Raw genomic sequence first — 18,267 nt, 5'->3', positions numbered from 1 at the left:
TTAGGATGGACAGGCCCCTGGGGGGGTCGTCGGGATGGACAGGCCCCTGGGAGGGTCGTCGGGATGGACAGGCCCCTGGGAGGGTCATTAGGATGGACAGGCCCCTGGGAGGGTCATTAGGATGGACAGGCCCCTGGGAGGGTCATTAGGATGGACAGGCCCCTGGGAGGGTCGTCAGGATGGACAGGCCCCTGGGAGGGTCATTAGGATGGACAGGCCCCTGGGGGGGTCGGCTGGATGGACAGGCCCCTGGGAGGGTCGTTAGGATGGACAGGCCCCTGGGAGGGTCATTAGGATGGACAGGCCCCTGGGAGGGTCATTAGGATGGACAGGCCCCTGGGAGGGTCGTTAGGATGGACAGGCCCCTGGGAGGGTCATTAGGATGGACAGGCCCCTGGGGGGGTCGGCTGGATGGACAGGCCCCTGGGAGGGTCGTTAGGATGGACAGGCCCCTGGGAGGGTCATTAGGATGGACAGGCCCCTGGGAGGGTCATTGGGATGGACAGGCCCCTGGGAGGGTCATTGGGATGGACAGGCCCCTGGGAGGGTCATTGGGATGGACAGGCCCCTGGGAGGGTCGGCGGCTGAAGTCGCTGTGCCCAGGGGAAGCGGCCTGTCAGCAGCCAGCGAAACCCAGGAGGCGGCTCGACGGCAGGGTTGAGGGTGACAGAGGGGCCGCCTGGAAACGCAGGGATGGCGCCGCAGGGCCCTCAGACGGAGGCTGGCGTGGGGTTCGGGTCCCGGCGCCATGGGGACCCAGACCTCCCCTGCAGCCCAGAAGCCACGTCCGGCCGCTCTGGGGCCGGGCGCATCGCCGTCCTGGCACCAGGACGGTGCCCGTCTGCGCCAGCCGGGGTCGGTCAGGCAGGATACAGGTGGCCGTGCACGTGAGGCCGGCGCGGCGGGCGGCCATTGTTTCTGATGGCATCCCGCCCCCAGACCCTCGGATTCCAGGAAAGCCCGATTCTTCGCGGCCCCTTCCTGTCTCCTGTGCCCAGCTGGTGAGCTGTCTGGTGGCCGGATGGCCGGGGCCGGGGTCAGGACAGGCCTTCCCGGCCAGCGGGACCTTCCTAACAGCAGGGTGGGAACCGAGTTTCCAGAAAGCTCCGAGCCGGCGTCTGCCTCCGAACCGGGCACACGGCCCAGGGACTGTCCCCGTCGGTCCCCGGGCCAGGCTCTGCCTGGACCTCAGAGATGGTCACCGTCTTCTGTTGACCTGATTTTCCTGCCCGAGGAGGGGCACCGACTTGCAGCCAGAAAGGAAACGCTGGGCGGGAGGTGCCCTCCGCCCACCCAGACCTGGGAGGAGGGCCCTGCCCCACGCCCGCCCGCTGGGCCGCTGCCCTCCCCAGGGGATCTCCAGGGGCCGTTAATCACGCAGCCTGAGTCTTCCCTTGGCCTCGGCCCCAGAGGAGAGGCCTCGCCCACGGGGAGCCTTCTCGGGAGGAGGTACCGGCGCAACCCAGGACCCCAGTCCACGTGGGGTGGTCACCAGCCCCGCCCAGGAACCACAGCCTTCCTGTCACACTGTGGGTCTCAGAGAGCAAGGCAGGCCCAGCCGAGGCGGGGAAACCGAGGCTGGAGAGGGCGAAGGCCGTGTCCCGGGCACGCGGACATCCAGGGCAGGTGAAGGGAGCAGCTGTCACTCACTGGGCACCTGTCGCACACCCACCCTCCGGGACGGCCGAGGAGACGGCACCACTCTGCCGTGAAGGGGGCCGCGATCTAACAGGACAGACAGACGTGAACGGTCCCAGTGAGGTAAGGGGTGAGCACGTGAAAGGACAAGGTGGGAGGGGCGTGCAAGCGAGGGGAGGCTCCCAGACCTCCCTCGTGGAGCAGTCACGGAGGGCCTCCTGGAGGCGGTGTCTTCTGAGCTGACCCCAATGAGAAGAGCCGAACCCAGGGGACACCCCGTGGGCAGCTGGGAGCTCACCCCTCGCCGCTCCCCAGCACCCCGCTCAGGGCAGCACCTCCTGCCCCACGGGTGCATGTCTCTCCTTTACTCCGTCCGTGGCCTTCCCAGATGTCTGTCTGTCTGTCTCCTTCCTCTCTTCAGAGTCAGCCTCGCTTGTCTTCACGGTTTCCTCAGCTTCCACTTCATTACCTTCTGCTTCTGCCTGTTATTTCTTCCTTGTTTTTATTTTTCTGGCTTTATTTCTCTAGTTCTGGCGTCCCTCAAAAACTCCTACCCGTCCAGAACCGCACAGTGTGGACTTTATTTGGAAGAGGATCTTTGCGGATCTAGTCAGGTGGAGACGAGGTCATCCTGGATTGGGGGGTGGGAGGTGACCCCATGACGGTGTCCTGATAGGAAGAGAGAGTGTGGGCACAGACACGCCCGTGGTGGTGGAGGCGGAGATGGCGGATCCAGCGCCTGCCCAGGTGGCTTCCCCCTCAGAGCCCAGCGGAACCACCTGAGCAGCCCTGGCCGTGGGCTTCTGGCCCCAGAACGGGGGGGCGGGGGGGGGCGGGGTAGGGGGCGCTGCCTTTCCACCGTGATCATCCCCATTGCACCTGGGAAACCGGACGCACCGCTCACCAGTTCTGACCTGGCTTCCTCACGAAGCTATGAATTTCCCTCTAACTACCCACTGTGCTGCACCCCACAGGGTTAGACATGAGGTGCTTTGCTGTCACTCAATTCTAAAAATCTCATCACTTTTCCCTGACAGTCTTCTTTAACCAATAAACAATGCAAAAGCTCTCTACTGGTTTCCAAACATATGGGGAGACTCTCTCTTTCTGGCTTTTTATTAATTACTAGTAGCTTACTTGGGTTGTTGTCAAATAATATGGTTTATAAAATATTTTTATTGATTTTAGAGAGAAGGGAGAGGAAGAGAGAAACATCAATGATGAGAAAGGATCATTCATCAGCTGCCTCCTGCACACTCCCTACTGGGGACTGAGCCCACAACCCAGGCATGTGCCCCGACCTCCTGGTTCATAGGTCAACGCTCGACCACTGAGCCACACCAGCCGGGGGAAGACTATGGGTTTTGAGTGAGAAATAGATTTGAACTCATCCTAGGATGCCTTGAAATAATGTCCCACAGGGCACACACTGGATTCTAAAATTCTGATTTGCACACCTTCTCGGTATTCCATATGCTCTGATGGGCCCAGGAAAAAGGTAGGACTGGGCTCAGGAACGACAGGAGACGCCCCGGGTCCTCCCCCCGCGGCAGTCACAGCCACAGGACCCTGATGCCCACCAGGGGCTTCAGGTAACCACACAGGGCGGGCAAAGCAGGCTTACAGTTGTGAGGACGTGAAAGTTCATTCTTGTGTCATTTGTTAACTAGAGGCCCGATGCACGAAATCCGTGCAAGGGGCTCGGCCCCCGCTGCCACACCTTCGTCCCGAAGATCGTCCGGTCTAATTAGAAATTATGCTTTTATTATTATAGATTATTATAGATAGACTAGAGGCCCGGCATACAAAATTCGTGTGCGGGTACGGTCCCTAGGCCTGGCCTGGGATCAGGCCCATCTTCCCCAGCTGCTGGCTGCCGGCAGCTGGCCCCGCCCCCCGCCACCACCCACCCCCGGCTCCCGTTCGCCATCAGGCAATGGGAGTCTGCCGGCTGGGCGAAGGGACCAAGAGGTGGTCAGCGCGCCTCAGTGACTGGTCGAGCGGTCGTTCCGCCGTTCGGTCGATTGGCATATTACTCTCTGACGCGTATCGATTACTGTGTTGTCTTCCACGCGAACAACTGTAAACCTACTTTTGCCCATGCCCGTGGGTACGACGTTGGTTCGTGGGCTGTCACGACGAGCCACACGGACGCAGGAAGTTACGACAGGGAAGGGGGTGCTGTACGTTCTGCCCAGCTTTTCTGTAGACCTAACACTTCTCTCGAAACAGCCTATCGCTTTAAAAGGCGCATCCAGCCCGGCCGGCCGGCGTGGCCCAGGGGCTGAGCGTCGACCTATGAACCAGCTCAGGCTTCCATTCCCGGTCCGAGCACCTGCCCGGGGTGTGGGCTCGATCCCCAGGGTGGGGCGTGCAGGAGGCGGCCGATCCATGATCCTCTCTCATTGACGTTTCTGTCTCTCTCTCCCTCTCCCTTCCTCTCTGAAACCAACTTTAAAAGTATCTTTTTAAAAATAAAAAATTAAATAAAAGGCACATCCAGTAAGTGGCCGGCTTTCTCACGCGTGGGACAGAGAGAAGGGAGAGGAAGGACCCGCCCAGGAGGAAGCCCCAGGGAAGCGAAGTCACTCTCGCGAGGTTGGTGACACATTTCCGTGGCTTCAACCTTCGCTGTACTTTCTTAATGTACTGGAATTTGGGGGAACCAACCTCTCTCCGTATTATCCGGTCGTTTCTGGAAGGTTTAGGCTCCTTTGAAAAAAACGCTCCCAACGGGCTGCGGGCCCAGGCAGCCCCGTCTCGCCGCAGCGGAACGCGCCCCGGCTCCGAGTGTGAGACACGGATCAGACAGGCGTTGGTGTGGCGCCCTCGGCACAAACACGCTGCTGTGCCCCGGAGCAGGCGAGCGGGACACGCTGCGTGGAGCCTGGCACACGGCGACGGCGGGACCACAGGCGCCGGAGGCGATCCTGCCCCTCCCGTGAGCCGCACTGTCCACGCGGCCACGCGTGATGGGGGGAGGAGGGGGCACAGAACCGCACGCACACCTAACCCACAAGCACGCACAGCGAGATGGACAGAAGCACGGAGAGAAGGGGACGGACTTCTTTCTAAACGGGCGTTTCCGTTACGTCGTTCGTGATAAAGTCGTCCTGGAGACAAACGCCGTGTCTGAAGTTTCCGGCCGTCCTGTGCTGGTGCATCGCTCCCGGCAGAGGCCCCGGGAGGTGCCCTGAGAGCCAGATCCCGGCCGGTGGAGCAGCGTCGGGCCTGGGCCTGGGCCTGAAGAGAGGGTGTCGGGACGGGAGGAGGAGCAGCGCACAGTAGGGCAGCACCAGTGGTCCCAGCACCAAGGGGACAGACATTCAGCAGGCGGCCCCCATGGGGACGTGGCCCCCCCACCGGGGACGTGGCCCCCCCACCGGGGACGTGGCCCCCCCAGCGCCAGGGCTGCGAGGCTGTGGCTTCGGGCCTCGTGGTTCTCCTCTCACGGTGCCCAGCGCCCACCACGTGGAGGCCTGTCCCCGACAGGGGCTCTGGGAGCCCTGGGGCCGTGCTCACAGCTGCACACGGTGTTCACAGGAGCTGAGTCCATAATCGCCAGGACTAGGAAGCCCCCAGACGCCCGCCCGTCAGCAGGCGACGATAAACAAACTGGTCCCGCCGACGGAGGAACATTATGCAGCGGGGAAAAGAAAGAGCTGCCAGCCATGAACAGACACGGAGGGACCCAGCTGCCCGGGACCGAGTGACGGAAGCCAGTCTGACAAGCCTACGGGCTGTGCGGCTCCGTCCGTGTGACGCTCTGGAGAAGGCAAAATCACAGAGACAACACGAAGACCAGGGGTCGCACCCTGGCCGGAGGCTCAGACGGTTGGCGTGTCGTCCCAGGCACCAAAAGGTTCCATTCCCTCTCGCATCGATGTTTCACGCTCTCTCCCTTCTTCTAAGAATCAGTAAGAAACATATCCTCGAGTGAGGATTAGACCAGGGGCTGCCAGGGGCTTGGGGGAGAGAAGAGGGTGAGCGGACGGCGCCAGGGGCCTCGGGAGCTGGCCTGGCAGCCCTGTGACTCTATGAACTGTCAAAACCCACAGACGCACAGAGGACTGAGCCCCAAGGGGAACCTCAGACTCCAGTTCATAGTAACGTGTCATCATTTGTAGCAGCTGCACCTCATTAATGCAAAACGTCAATTAGCGGGAGACCGTGGGAGGAGGGGGTGATGGGAACCTCCCTGTACCTTACACTACGTTTTCATGCAGACCTGAAACTGCTCTGAAAAGGAAAGACTGTTCATATTTTTAAAAGTACCACTTAGCCGTGGCTGGTGTGGCTCAGTGGATAGAGCGTGACCTGCAGATGGAAGGGTCCCGGGTTTGATTCCAGTCAAGGGCACATGCCAGGGTTGTGGGCTCAATCTCCAGTGTGGGGCGTGCAGGAGGCAGCTGATCCATGATTCTCTCTCATCATGGATGTTTCTATCTCTCTCTCCCTCTCCCTTCCTCTCTCTGAAATCAATAAAAATAGGTATTTTTCAAAAAGTACCACTTAGGATAAAAAATGAGATAGAGCACAGCATAGGGAACATAGCCAATAACATTGTCCTCACGGCGTGTGGGGCCAGGTGGGTGCTGGGAATGGTGGGGGGACCACTCCGTAAAGCACAGGACTATCTAACCACTGCGCTCTGCACCTGAGACAAACACAAAACAATGCTGAATGCAAATTGTAACTGAAAACTAAAATCTCTAAAGAACGAAATAGCAGTAAATTAACGACGTACGTGAAGAACCTACAACCTGAAAACAACATGTGTTTTTCTTTCGTTCACGAAAGAGATCAGAGACTCCATGAGACGGAGAGATGTTCTGAGTTCGTGGGCTGGAAGGTTCCGTGTTGTTAAGCTGTCTGTTCCACACGGACTCCTACGTTCAACGGAACGCCAGTCAGAATCCCTGTCACCCTGTCCTCTAACATATACCTGGGAAGGCACAGAGACTACAGGAGACAAAACAATTGTGAGCCCGGCCGGCCGGGCTCCGTGGCCGAGCATCGACCTATGAACCAGGAGGTCACAGTGTGATTCCCGGTCAGGGCACGTCCCAGGGTTTCGGGCTCGATCCCCAGTGGGGGGCGTGCAGGAGGCAGCTGATCCATGATTCTCTCTCATCATGGATGTTTCTATCTCTCTCCCCCTCTCCCTTCCTCTCTCCGAAGTCAATAAAAACAAAGAAAAACAATTTTGAAAAAGAACGAAGCTGGAAGACACATGGCCTGTGACGCTCACTAAGGACCGGTCACCAGACGGGGGGCGTCCCCGGCAGGCGAGCCCCGAGCAGAACCAGGCCCCGGACGGGTGGCCAGGTGACCGACCGGCAAAGGTGCACCCAACCCCGCGGAGAATCGGAGATACAACCTTAAACGCAAAGCACGGGCTGCTCAAAAACAGTGACCGCTCGGGAGCACAAACGTGCCGGTGAAAGACGCTGTAAAGAGGAGCCACGGACGCGAAGAGGCACCTGCCCACCGCTGCCTGACAAGGAGCATGCATCCATGTGTGTAAGGGCACACGTGTAAGACGTAGAGAGTCGTCGCGCTCCACGGCAAGAACACGCCGATGGAACGGGCAGAGACGTGAGCAGACGCTCCGCCGGGGAAGCTGCGCCCAAAGCAGAGGAGTGTACGGAAAGGTCTCCGGCCGCGCGGGCGTTAGAAAACGCACCTACGAGCACCTGACGCCCCACCACGGCCACGTGCTGCCCCACGGCGACCGCGGGGCGGGAGGCGGGAGGCCGGGCCTGTCTGTGGGTCATCTTCTCGGTGGCACGAAACACACTGTGAGGAGGGGGTGGCTTCGTCGTCACACCCCCCCCCAGGAAGGCCGAGTCCCGCGGACGCGCCAGGGGACAGGGAGCGTCTTACCCCGTAGGTCTCCTCCCAGAATCACCGGCCCGAGACGCCACCCGCACTCACCGAGGCCGGGGCACCGGGTGCCACGCGGGGCCCGCCAGGGCAGCGCCCCGAGAGCTGGGCCATCCTGGGTCTGTGCCGCCCGCCACACCCGCCAGCCTCAGGCTCACAGCCTTCCTGCCCTTCTGGCCGGTGACAGGGCTTCCGCCCGGGGCCGCGTCCCGGAGCCGGCCTCCCAGAGGAAAGACGGCTTCCTGGCCCTTATCACTCACGGCCCAGCGGCCGGGGGAGGCCCTGCCGGGGGGCGGCGCCGGCGCTGCGATGCCAGGACCTGCTGCTTGAGGAGCGCGGGGCACCTGAGGGTCCAAGATGCACCAGTGAACGCACGCGTACAGTTTCAGAGAATTCACGCAATCGCCCGAAGCCTGTCCTAGCAGCTCTTACAGAGACGGCAGCCAACAGCCTGTGGTCTGGTCCCGGGCACACGACGGGCTCAGACGGCTCCTCTGCGCCCAGAGGCCCACGCGTCCAGCGCTGAGCCTGTTCCCGCTGCTTCAGGCCCAGCTTCCGGGACTTGGTTACTGATGCAGTCGCCACGGCGACCGTGCCTTGGAAACTAAGGACTCAGGCACGAGCTCGGCACAGCAGGATGCTTGGCTCGGAGCCGAGACTGGGCCCGAGGCCCCCTCACTGTGCTGCGTGGGCCACCGGCCTCCACGGGACTCGCTCTGGACCTGTCCCGGCTGGCGGTCCCCAGCTCCCAGGGCAAGAGGGACCCGTCAGCTCCCTCAGCCTCCGTCCTCGCCCGGCCTCTCCCCCAGCTCCAAACCCTCAGCCTCCCTGAGGACTCGCCCTCACGTCCAAAGCTGAACTCCTAATTCTCCCGCCCGACCTGCCTCTTCCCCTTGCCCCTTCTTGGCAAGTGGCACCCCATCCGTGGGAGAGCCCAGGCTAAACCCCAGGAGTGGTGCCCCGGCCTCTGTCCTCACCCCACACCCCGGCCACCAGCAAGACCGAGCATCCCCACCAGACCAAGCCCCCCCTGACCGTGGCTCCGCCTCCAGTCCCCACCTCCCATTACATGGCCACACCCACCCCATGGAACCACCCATATGTCTCCAGCCACTGATCGTAGTGCGCCCAGGTGAGCCCCTCAGCTCGGCGTCCTGTCGGGCTCCTGCCTGGGACGGCTGTAAGTCACACCCTGTGAGACTAGTGCCCGGCTGGGGGTCACCTGTGAACGGACCAAGCTAAGTAGCTCCAGTTCTAGCCAGGCCACGGTTTGAGAAGGTTAAGGACATCACTGCCTGAGTCTCCCACGTCAAACGTGCGGGAGCTGGGACTCCCCGCCCCGTCCTCGGTCCTGGTGCTCGGGGACCGGTCTCCTCTGCACGCGACCTCAGAAGTAACCGGAGCGGACTGGGGCCCGTGGCCATTTTCATCTCTCCGCTGGAAAACGTGTTTAAATTAAACAGCCACCCTGGCCCTGACCGGTGTGGCTCAATGGATAGAGCATCGGCCTGCGGACTGAAGGGTCCCGGGTTCGATTCCAGTCAAGGGCATGTACCTTGGCTGCAGGCACATCCCCAGTAGGGGTGTGCAGGAGGCAGCTGATCAATGTTTCTCTCTCATCGATGTTTCTAACTCTGTATCCCTCTCCCTTCCTCTCTGTAAAAAAAAACAATAAAATATATTAAAAAAATAAATAAAACAGCCACCCTGGCCGGTGTGGCCCAGTGGCTAGAGCACCAGCCTGCAGACTGAAGGGTCCCGGGTTTGATTCCAAGGGAAGAGCACATATCTTGGTTGCAGGCGCCTCCCCGGCCTGGGCCCAGTTAGGGCGCGTGCAGGAGGCAACCCATCGATGTGTTTCTCTCACATCCATGTTTCTCTCTCTTTCTCTCTCTTCCACTCTCTCTAAAAATCACGTCGGCAGCACCGACGGGGCCCCTCCGCCAGAGGCCGCAGTGGGAACCCCAGGAATTCCACTGCTGAGAAGCCACACTGAACCCACCAAAGTACGCACGGAAAAGATGCGTGTACGCGTTAGGGTGGCGTTACTTTTAACCTGAAAAACCAGAAACCACCACTTCCAGTCACGAGGGAAAGGTCGGGAGAAACCCCATGTGACTGCTCAGCACCCCCCTGCCCGTCACTTACAGCGAGTCTGTGGGGGACGTGGGATACATACATCACACGGAACACGAGGGGCGTCTATGACATGATCACAGTGAGAGCAGAGCCGACGAATTCGTTTCTTCTCTCTCCTCTGAACTGTCCGTTTTCTTTAAAAGGCTTCACTGCTCTAAGATGTCTTTTAAACCCTAGCTCCTCTGGCTCAGTGGATAGAGAGTCGGCCTGTGGACTGAAGGGTCCCGGGTTCGAGTCCCGGTCAAAGGGCACATGTGGAGGAAGCGCCTGGGAGGGCAGGTTGTGGGTTCCATCCCCAGCAGGGGGCGTGCAGGAGGCAGCCGATGAATGATTCTCTCTCATCACTGATGTTTCTCTCTCTCCCTCTCCCTTCCTCTCTGAAATCAATAAAAATATTTAAAAAATAAATAGAATGTCTTTTGACAGATTGCTTCAAAGGGAAGGAATAAACGCGTTCCCCTGGTCCGGGCTCCGTGGCCGCGAGACCCCGCCCAGGGGGGTGCCACAGGGACTCGGGTGCTGAACAGACTGAGCCTGAACTGGGCCCCATGCAGGCCCCTGGGACAGGCACAGCTCAGGGTGACGAACGGGCCGTGAGGAGGAACCCTGGGCGGCACCAGAGAGCTTAGGGGGGCAGGTCAGGGAAGCAGGCAGAGTGGACAGGGCCGTATCCCCAGGGAGTGGACCCAGCAGGGGTCTCCCTCCTCGGAAGGGGGATCAGGCATGTGCCCCCACGTCACACACCCCCCCCCGCACACGTCTGAGGGGCACTTTCCCACCCGAGTGGGCAGATTAACGGGAGTCTGAGCTCAGCCGCCCACATCACGCCCCTCAGAGCCACTGCCTCTCTCCCAGGTGCCCGAGGCATCCATCCCTGGCCCGGCCGCACCTGGCCCTTCAGGTGAACCGGCCGGTGAGCCCCAGGAGCTACCTGAACGCCGGGAGGGGAGGGACTCTGGACGGCTTCTCTCTGCAGAGAGCCCAGACGGGGTCTCTGGGCGACGGGGTCTCGTGGGCGACGGGGACCCATGGGCGGTCACACCCTGAGGGACAGGGCGAAGGAGGGCGGAGACGCCGGCCGTGCAGACCACTGACCTTCTCCAGCGCCTCGAAGTGCTCGCGGAGGAAGCGCATGGGGCGGTCTGGCCGGGCCACGCACAGGTGCACCACGCAGTCCCGCAGCACCTGCTGCACGCCGTGCCGCTGCACGTACAGCTCGCAGCCCCGCAGGCCCTCGTCCTCCTCCGGGTGGGGCGGCGGCGAGGCCATGGCGCCCAGCGTCCTGCGGGAGACACACGCCCACTCAGCACCCCCTGGGGAGCCCCGGCCGTGTCCTGGAGGGGGGTGGGGGGCAGAGCATCGGCCTCGGACTGAAGGGTCCCGGTTCGGTTCGGTCAAGGGCACATGCTTGAGTTGCAGGTTCTCGGCCCTGGTTGGGCGTGTGCAGGAGGCAACCCAAGGATGTGTTTCTCTGTCTCTCTCCCTTCCATTCGCTCTAAAAATCAACGGGAAAATACCCTCGGGTGAGGATTAAAAAATAAATAAAATGAATGAATGAATATGCATCTGACGCACGTGCGAGGCTCAGCGTCACGGGGCCAAAGCCGAGGCGGCTGCTGCGACGTGGCTGGTCCGAGGGCCCTGGGCTCTGCGTGCGCCCCGGACGGGCTGCTACAGCCGCAAAGCCTCGGCCCTCAGCAGACCCTGCGGGGCGGAGGGGCCCCCCGCTTTGTGCGGGCGGAGAACCCCTCCGGGTCCGGCGGCGGCGGGGGTCCCCTCGCGCCCACCCCCGCCCCTTCTTAAGCACAGCTGTGTGACAGGGAAACATGCCCCCGGGGCTGCTGGAGATGGGGGGCGGGGAGGAGGGGGGGTGGCGGGTCCGCCACAGGGCAGGAGCTGGGGAGGCGCTGGTCCGAAAAAGAACAAACAGCCCGCACCCGGCGGAGGGCTGGGGAGGATGGAGCCTGGAGAACAAGGGCCGCCGTCCTCAGCCTGCGCCGTGGCCTCGGGCACCGCGACCGCCAGGAGCCCGGCGGCGCCCGCACCCGGCGGCAGGGACCCCGGCCCGCGCCCCCTCCCGGCCCCCGAGCCCTTTCCCCGGCCGCCGCGCCCCCTCCCCGGCCCGCGCCCCCTCCCCGGCCCCCGAGCCCTTTCCCCGGCCCGCGCCCCCTCCCCGGCCCGCGCCCCCTCCCCGGCCCCCGAGCCCTTTCCCCGGCCGCCGCGCCCCCGCCGTGGGCCCAGCACACTGGGCCTCTGCGCCCCGACCCCCATGGCCCTGCGGGCCCGGGTCCAGCCACGGGGGCAGGGGCTCCCCAAAGACCCACATTTCCCGGGGCCTCCCGGCCAGCTGCGGCCCAGCGCAGACCCCACCCCAGACCCCGCACCTGGATGCGCGGACGGAGCCGGAGGCGGGAGGCGGCGGCGCGGGGCGCCGGGAGGAGAGACGCCGGGACGCAGGCAGGGCGCGCGGGTCCGCAGTGCAGCTCCGCCCTCCGCCCGCCCCCAGCAGCGCGGATCCCCGCCCCCCGCGCCGGACTCACCGCTGCCGCCACCCCCTCACCCACCCCCCGCCCCCACCCCGGTGTGTCTCCCACACTCCACTCGCCCATCTCCCCAAGGACCAACCTCTCCCCCTTTCCCCATCCTGCCCGCCTTCCCCTCTCCCCCCTCCCCTCCCTCTCCCCACCTCCTCTCTGCCCCATCCCCCGCTTCCCACCCCTTGGCTTTCAGGGGTGCATTACCTGGAGCCTGGACAGGCCTCGTGTTGGACAGACAAGGCCCCAGACCCATGCGCGGCCAGGCCAGGCCACGGCCCGCTCCCGTCCTCCCCGCCCCCCACGCAGAACCTGTGACTGCCCACCGGGCGGGCTGCAGCCCGTGGGCCTGAAACGATGGCGGGGCCGGACTGCTCACACCTGGGAGGCACATGGCAGGTGCCTCAGTTCTCAGGGTCTGTCTCCAGCTCCCGGGGGTGCCGGCTCTGACCTCCAGGGAGAGGGAGCGCACTCCCTTTTCTGGCTGAAGGGCGCCAGCTTCGCCCTGACGCCCCAGTGGGAAGTCACAGGGGCGCCCTAACTTCTTCCATGACCCCGGTGTGCAGGGCGCCCTGAGGCCCCGAGCCCTGATGGCTGCCTCACCACAGGGGTCGTGAGCACGCCTGTTCTCAGCACGCTGCCCCAGGCTGCCCCGTGGTGGCAGGGACCTCACATCAGCCAGCCTGAGTCCCTACTGTCCTGGGAGCCCAAGCCTTGACGGGGAAGTCACCTGCTTTCTGGTCCACTCACCTGTTCCTGCTCCCCTGTCCCTGCTCACCTGTCCCTGCAGGCACACCACAGGCTGGCTGCCCTGCCCCGGCTGCTGCTTTCTGTCTCCTTGAAGGGTAAGGAACAGGCTGCACTCAGCTGGACACACGGATCTCCTTTCTGCCTCCCCAGCCCTGCCCTCAGCATGCCTCCGGGCCCTGCCGTGTCTCAGGCACACCACACGGGTCCTGGCACACCTGTTGGAGGAGAATCATTTGGACCTGCGTCCAGTCTCATCCGAACCAAATCTTCATCCCACGACCCCCTTCAACCCTCGGCTGTCTGCAAGCTCCCCCTCCCTCTCCCCCTCCCCCTCCCCCTCCCCTCCTATTACGCGGGCCCCTTGTGGTGGCTCCGCACAGGACAGACAGGACGGCCTGATGGACTTTGGGGCAGTGCTCCAGGGCTGGCTTGTGCTCCAGGACTTGTCTCCTGTGAGGATCCCCATAACTGCTCCCGGGGGGGGGGGGGGGGCCTCTCTGGACAGCCTCCCGACCCCGAGGCCCCCAAACCCTCACGCTGCTGTGCAGTGTACTTGCAAGACGAGGCCCTGCCCGGGTCAGGGGCCTGCGGTCACGGGGTGCCCCGAGCCCCCCAGAAACTCGGTCCCACATGAACGGGCCTCTCAGCGGTGACTTGTCCGTACATCACCAAGGTGGCAGCTCCTGCCAGCCTCACCTCCATAGCGCCTGGGGTGCCTGTTTTGATGGTTCCCCTAAGAACTGCCTCCCCGCTCACCCCAGCAGCAGGCAGGGTACACCCCCCCCCCGTTGCCCCCACCTCCGACAAGCCTCCAGTTTCTCTTGCTGTCCCCTACGTGGCTCAGGAGGAGGGCAAACGCTTCCCCAACACCCTGCTTGCTCTCTGCTTCATCCCAAGGATGAAACCGACACGGAGAGGGGAACCGGGCCATGATCACACCATGCCAGATGCTCACCTGGGCCTGGACTGCCTTTGCTGTGGACACAGCTGGTGTTCTGCTTTTTGCGGCTGAGAAACATCCCCTGGGCCCACCCCTGATGCACACAACCCTCGCCACAGACAAGCCCATGAGATGGCCCTGGTCAGAGGGGTGGGTGGTGCTCGGTGGGCACAGGGCCAGGCTAGGAAGCGGACTGGATAGCGGCGCTGGTGCCCTCGCATGAGGGTGGGAGGAACGCCCTTTAGGGGCTGGATGTGAACACGTGGACCGCAGCGTTGGCAGGGGCAGCTGGGCCGAGGTTGCCACCCGCTGGGCAGTGACACATCCTGGTTTTATGTCCACGCCCTTCTACTGAAATATGCAGCTAGTGCCCGGGAGTCATGGCTCAGTGGTTGAGCGTCGACCTATGAACCAGGAGGTCACAGTTCAATTCCTGGTCAGGGCACATGCCGGGGTTGCGGGCTTGATCCCCAGTGGGGGGCGTGCAGGAGGCACCCCATCAATGATTCTCTCTCATCATTGGTGTTTCTATCTCTCCCTCTCCCTTCCTCTCTGAAATCAGTAAAAATAAATAAATAAATAAATAAATAAAAAGTTTTTTAAAATGGAAATATGCAACTAGTGATGGTGTTACCCATTCAAAACTCCTGTAAATTGTGCTTGTCTACGCGTGTCCCTCCACCCACGGGGAAGGACCCACCCCGTGCGTGGCCCTTCACCTTCCCCAGCAGGTTTTCACCTTCCTGGATCTGGGGGGTTCCTTCTTCTCCCCCAGAGCCTTGGTGACCAAGCCTGGCAAAGATCCCACTGCAGCCAGTTCACCCGCCACGCCACGATTCGACGTGAAAACATCACCTCTGCAGGGGACTTCCCTGTGGCACCCACACCTGCGGAGAGGCTGGGCGCCTCCAGCGGGGGGGGGGGGGGGGGGGGACTGCCCGGGCCCCTGCACTTCGTAGCTCCAATCACATGCTGCTGAGTATCTACACGAGGCTGTTTGCCTCATCTGTCTCCCAGGCACGGGTGGTGTCTGTCTTGTTCTTTGTTCACTCTGCACGGCGAGGAGACAAACACCTTTTCACAGGCAAGTCCAGGAGAGTCCTGAGGCCGGCAGGGCCGGGTGACTGCTCGCATCCCCCCTCTCCACACACCGCCCCCCCTGCTGCGTCCCCATCACAGGGCCCCAGAACCTCATTCCTCAGATCCCACCCCCCACGTCCCCCCGAGAAGCCACCCCATCCAGATCACTCACATCACTACCGCATCTCCCGGCATTGCCACTGGATGAGCCATCTCCCCACCTGGCCACCAGCTCCAGGAGGAGGGCCAGGATTTGCTTCAACTCACCGCTCTGTTCTAGGGCGGGGCAGAATGTCCGGAAATGGCACACCTCCCACAAACACTTGTTGGATGAAATAATGAGTCAAGCGGGTACTATTTGCTAAAATCAGTTTATTGCACTTGCTTAGATGGCACACTTTATACTGTGTGTCACCAGGACACCACACAATGAGCCTGGAACAAGATGAAGTCGCTTTTTCTTACCTCTCACTGCTCTTTTTTTTAATTATTATTTTATTGATTTGAGAGAGAGGGAGAGAAACATCATCGTTCACCTGCCCCCTGCACACCCCCTACTGGGGATCAAGCCTGCAACCTAGGCAAGTGCCCCAACTGGGAATCAAACCCGTGACTTCTTGCTGCCTGAGAGGACTCTCCATCCACTGAGCCACACGGCCGGGCTCTCACTGCTCTTTAAACTCAGAGGAGGGGGCTCTTTCTCTGCCCCCGGTTACACACTTGGACAGACCCACCCCCTTTTGGCTCAAACGCAGAGACTTCCAAGTTCTACAATTAATGCTAAGAAATAAACCCAGCCCTGGCTGGTGTAGCTCAGTTGGTTGGGCATCATCCCATGCACCAAGAGGTCAATGGTTTGAATCCCGGTCGGGACAATGCCCTGGATGCTTGATCCCCAATAGGGAGGCAGCTGATTGGTTTCTCACCTTGGTGTTTCTCTCTCTTCCTGTCCCTTCCTCTCTCTCTAATATCAATCCTACTAGAGGCCCGGTGCACGAAATTCGTGCACGGAGGGGGGTTGTCCCTCAGCCCAGCCTGTACCCTCTCCAATCTGGGATCCCTCTCACAATCCAGGACTGCTGGCTCCCAACTGCTTGCCTGTCTGCCTTCCTGATTGCCCCTAACTGCTTCTGCCTGCCAGCCTGATCACCCCCTAACAACTCTGCTGCCAGCCTGTTTGCCCCCAACTTCCCTCCTCTGCCGGCCTGGTCACCCCTAACTGCCCTCTCCTGCAGGGTTGATCACCTCCAACTGCCCTCCCTTGCAGGCCTGGTCCTTCTCAACTGCCCTCCCTTGCAGGCCGGGTGCCTCCCAACTGCCCTCTCCTACTGGCCATCTTGTGGTGGCCATCTTGTGTCCACATGGGGGCAGGATCTTTGACCACATGGGGGCAGCTATATTGTGTGTTGCAGTGATGATCAATCTGCATATTACTCTTTTATTAGATAGGATAGAGGCCTGGTACAGGGGTGGGGGGCAGCTGGTTTGCCCTGAAGGGCGTCGTGGATCAGGTGGGGGTTCCCTTGGGGTGTGGGGCGGCCTGAGCGAGGGGCCTGTGGTGGTTTGCAGGCAGGCCACACCCCCTGGCAACGCAAGTGGAGGCCCTGGTATCTGGAATTTATTTTCCTTCTACAATTGAAACTTTGTAGCCTGGAGCAGAGCCAAGCCTGGGGCTCCCTCCGAGGCCGGTAGCCATTTGTGTTGGGGTTATAATTGAAACTTTGTTGCCTTAAGCGGGTGGGCCAGGCCAGGGTGTGTAGAAAGCTTTGCTTCCCCTGTTGCCGGCGGCAACCCTGGCTTGCTCTCTCAAGCTCCATTCTGCCATTTGTTTGAATTTGTTTACCTTCTATAATTGAAACTTTGTAGCTTGAGTGGAGGCTTAGGCCTGGCAAGGGCAGGCTGAAAGCTTGGCTTCCTCTGTTACCTAGGAAACCTTGCTCTCTGTGGCTGTAGCCATCTTGGTTTAGGTTAATTTGCATACTCGCTCTGATTGGATGGCAGACGTGGCTTGTGGGCATGTCAGAGGTATGGTCAATTTGCATATTTGTCTATTATTAGGATAGTATAAAAGCCTAATGTGTAAATCAACCGAACGGTGGAACAACTGGTCGCTATGACATGCACTGACCACCAGGGGGCAGATGGTCAACACAGGAGCTGCCCACAGGCCCCAGACCAGACAAGGCGGGTGCCAGCGGGGGAGGGGGGCATTGCCCCACAGATCAGCCCTGATCACTGGCCAGGCCTAGGGGCCCTACCCATGCACGAATTTCGTGCATCGGGCCTCTAGTAAAAACATATTTAAGAGAAAGGAAAAAGATGTAAACCCAATGTCATCTCAGTCGCTAGGAGTAGTCAGTCCTATGAAACGGTCAGGCCGAGAGGCCTGGGAGCAGCCTGGACGGAGGCCGCCTGCTCTTCTCCGTCTTACTCTCCATCTGCCGTCTCCAACCTCGCCGACCAGGAGCTGACCTCTCCCACAGCACAACGGCTCTGGCAACTATGATTTCCAGGAAGTTACTTTCTCACCATCCGGGGAGCCCGAGGTGCGAGGTGAAGGCGTCCCCAGGTTGGGGCCTCCTGCGGGCGTGAGGGTGTCTGTTCCCGCCTCTGTCCTTCCTGGGTTTGCAGATGGCATCCCGTGTTCACGGGGCTCCCCTGTATGTGCCCACCCCCAATGTCCCCTTTTGATAAGGACACCGTGCTACGGGTTAGGGCCCACCCGAACGACCTGGTTTTAACTTTGTTGTCTCTGTAAAGGCCTTACCTCTCATTATGGAGGTCCTGAGGGCTAGGACTCCAAGACAGGAACTTTGGGGGACACGATTCTGGCCGTAACACCCCCACCGCAAGGGGCCACTTCGCCGGTTCCTTCTTCCCTGCGCTGTACAGCCTGGGAGCCTCCAGGTGCCTCAGACAGGGCGGCCCCCCGCCTGTTGGAGGGAAGCATGAACGAGGGGTACCCAATGCGACCTAAAGACACTTAAAAACACAAGGATCACCCATTAGCACCCCCACTTTACCAAACAAATGCCAACAAACAAGGAAGGGTCGGAATAAAGTTCGGTCCTTAAAATGAAGGACCCCTGGCTTTCTGAAAACGCGCAGCGTCCCAGACGGGAGCGGGCTGGGGGCCGACCCGGAGCCCCACTTACCTGCGGGGGGAGCCGGGGTGCAGGCGGGGACCCCAGATGCGAAGCCTCCGGCAGTGGTTCCGGCTCCGGACGCGCAGCCACCGGCGCAAGGGGCGTGCCAATCAGGCTCCCGGCGGCCAATCAGGTCGCGTTCCGAGCCCACCGG

General features: G+C 61.5%; 1 protein-coding gene across 8 annotated transcripts in view; it reads right to left on the bottom strand.

Annotated features, from left to right (window-relative positions):
• PRKAR1B (protein kinase cAMP-dependent type I regulatory subunit beta) overlaps nt 1-18,196 on the bottom strand; it is a 64,992-nt gene extending 46,796 nt beyond the window's left edge. Inside the window, exons 1-5 of one of the 8 annotated variants that reach the window (XM_079771209.1) lie at nt 18,123-18,196; nt 17,735-17,900; nt 15,140-15,243; nt 12,976-13,034; nt 10,759-10,945 (exon numbers count right to left, since the gene is read on the bottom strand). In XM_079771209.1, coding sequence (XP_079627335.1) covers nt 10,759-10,945; nt 12,976-13,034; nt 15,140-15,243; nt 17,735-17,741 — 357 coding nt within the window. In that variant the 5' untranslated portion in view covers nt 17,742-17,900; nt 18,123-18,196. Of the gene's footprint in view, nt 1-7,524; nt 8,186-10,758; nt 10,946-12,047; nt 12,133-12,975; nt 13,163-13,902; nt 13,948-15,139; nt 15,244-17,734; nt 17,950-17,990 lie in introns of those variants that run through there. The other 7 variants (XM_079771210.1, XM_079771211.1, XM_079771212.1 and 4 more) reach the window with 7 other exon arrangements.
• Nucleotides 18,197-18,267: the final 71 nt, after the last annotated feature.

The sequence above is a fragment of the Cnephaeus nilssonii genome (genome assembly GCF_951640355.1).
Source record: "Cnephaeus nilssonii genome assembly, chromosome: 5".
Taxonomy (NCBI): Eukaryota; Metazoa; Chordata; class Mammalia; order Chiroptera; family Vespertilionidae; genus Cnephaeus; species Cnephaeus nilssonii.
Note: the sequence above shows the minus strand (reverse complement) of the source record. Positions and strands in the feature narration are given on the sequence as shown.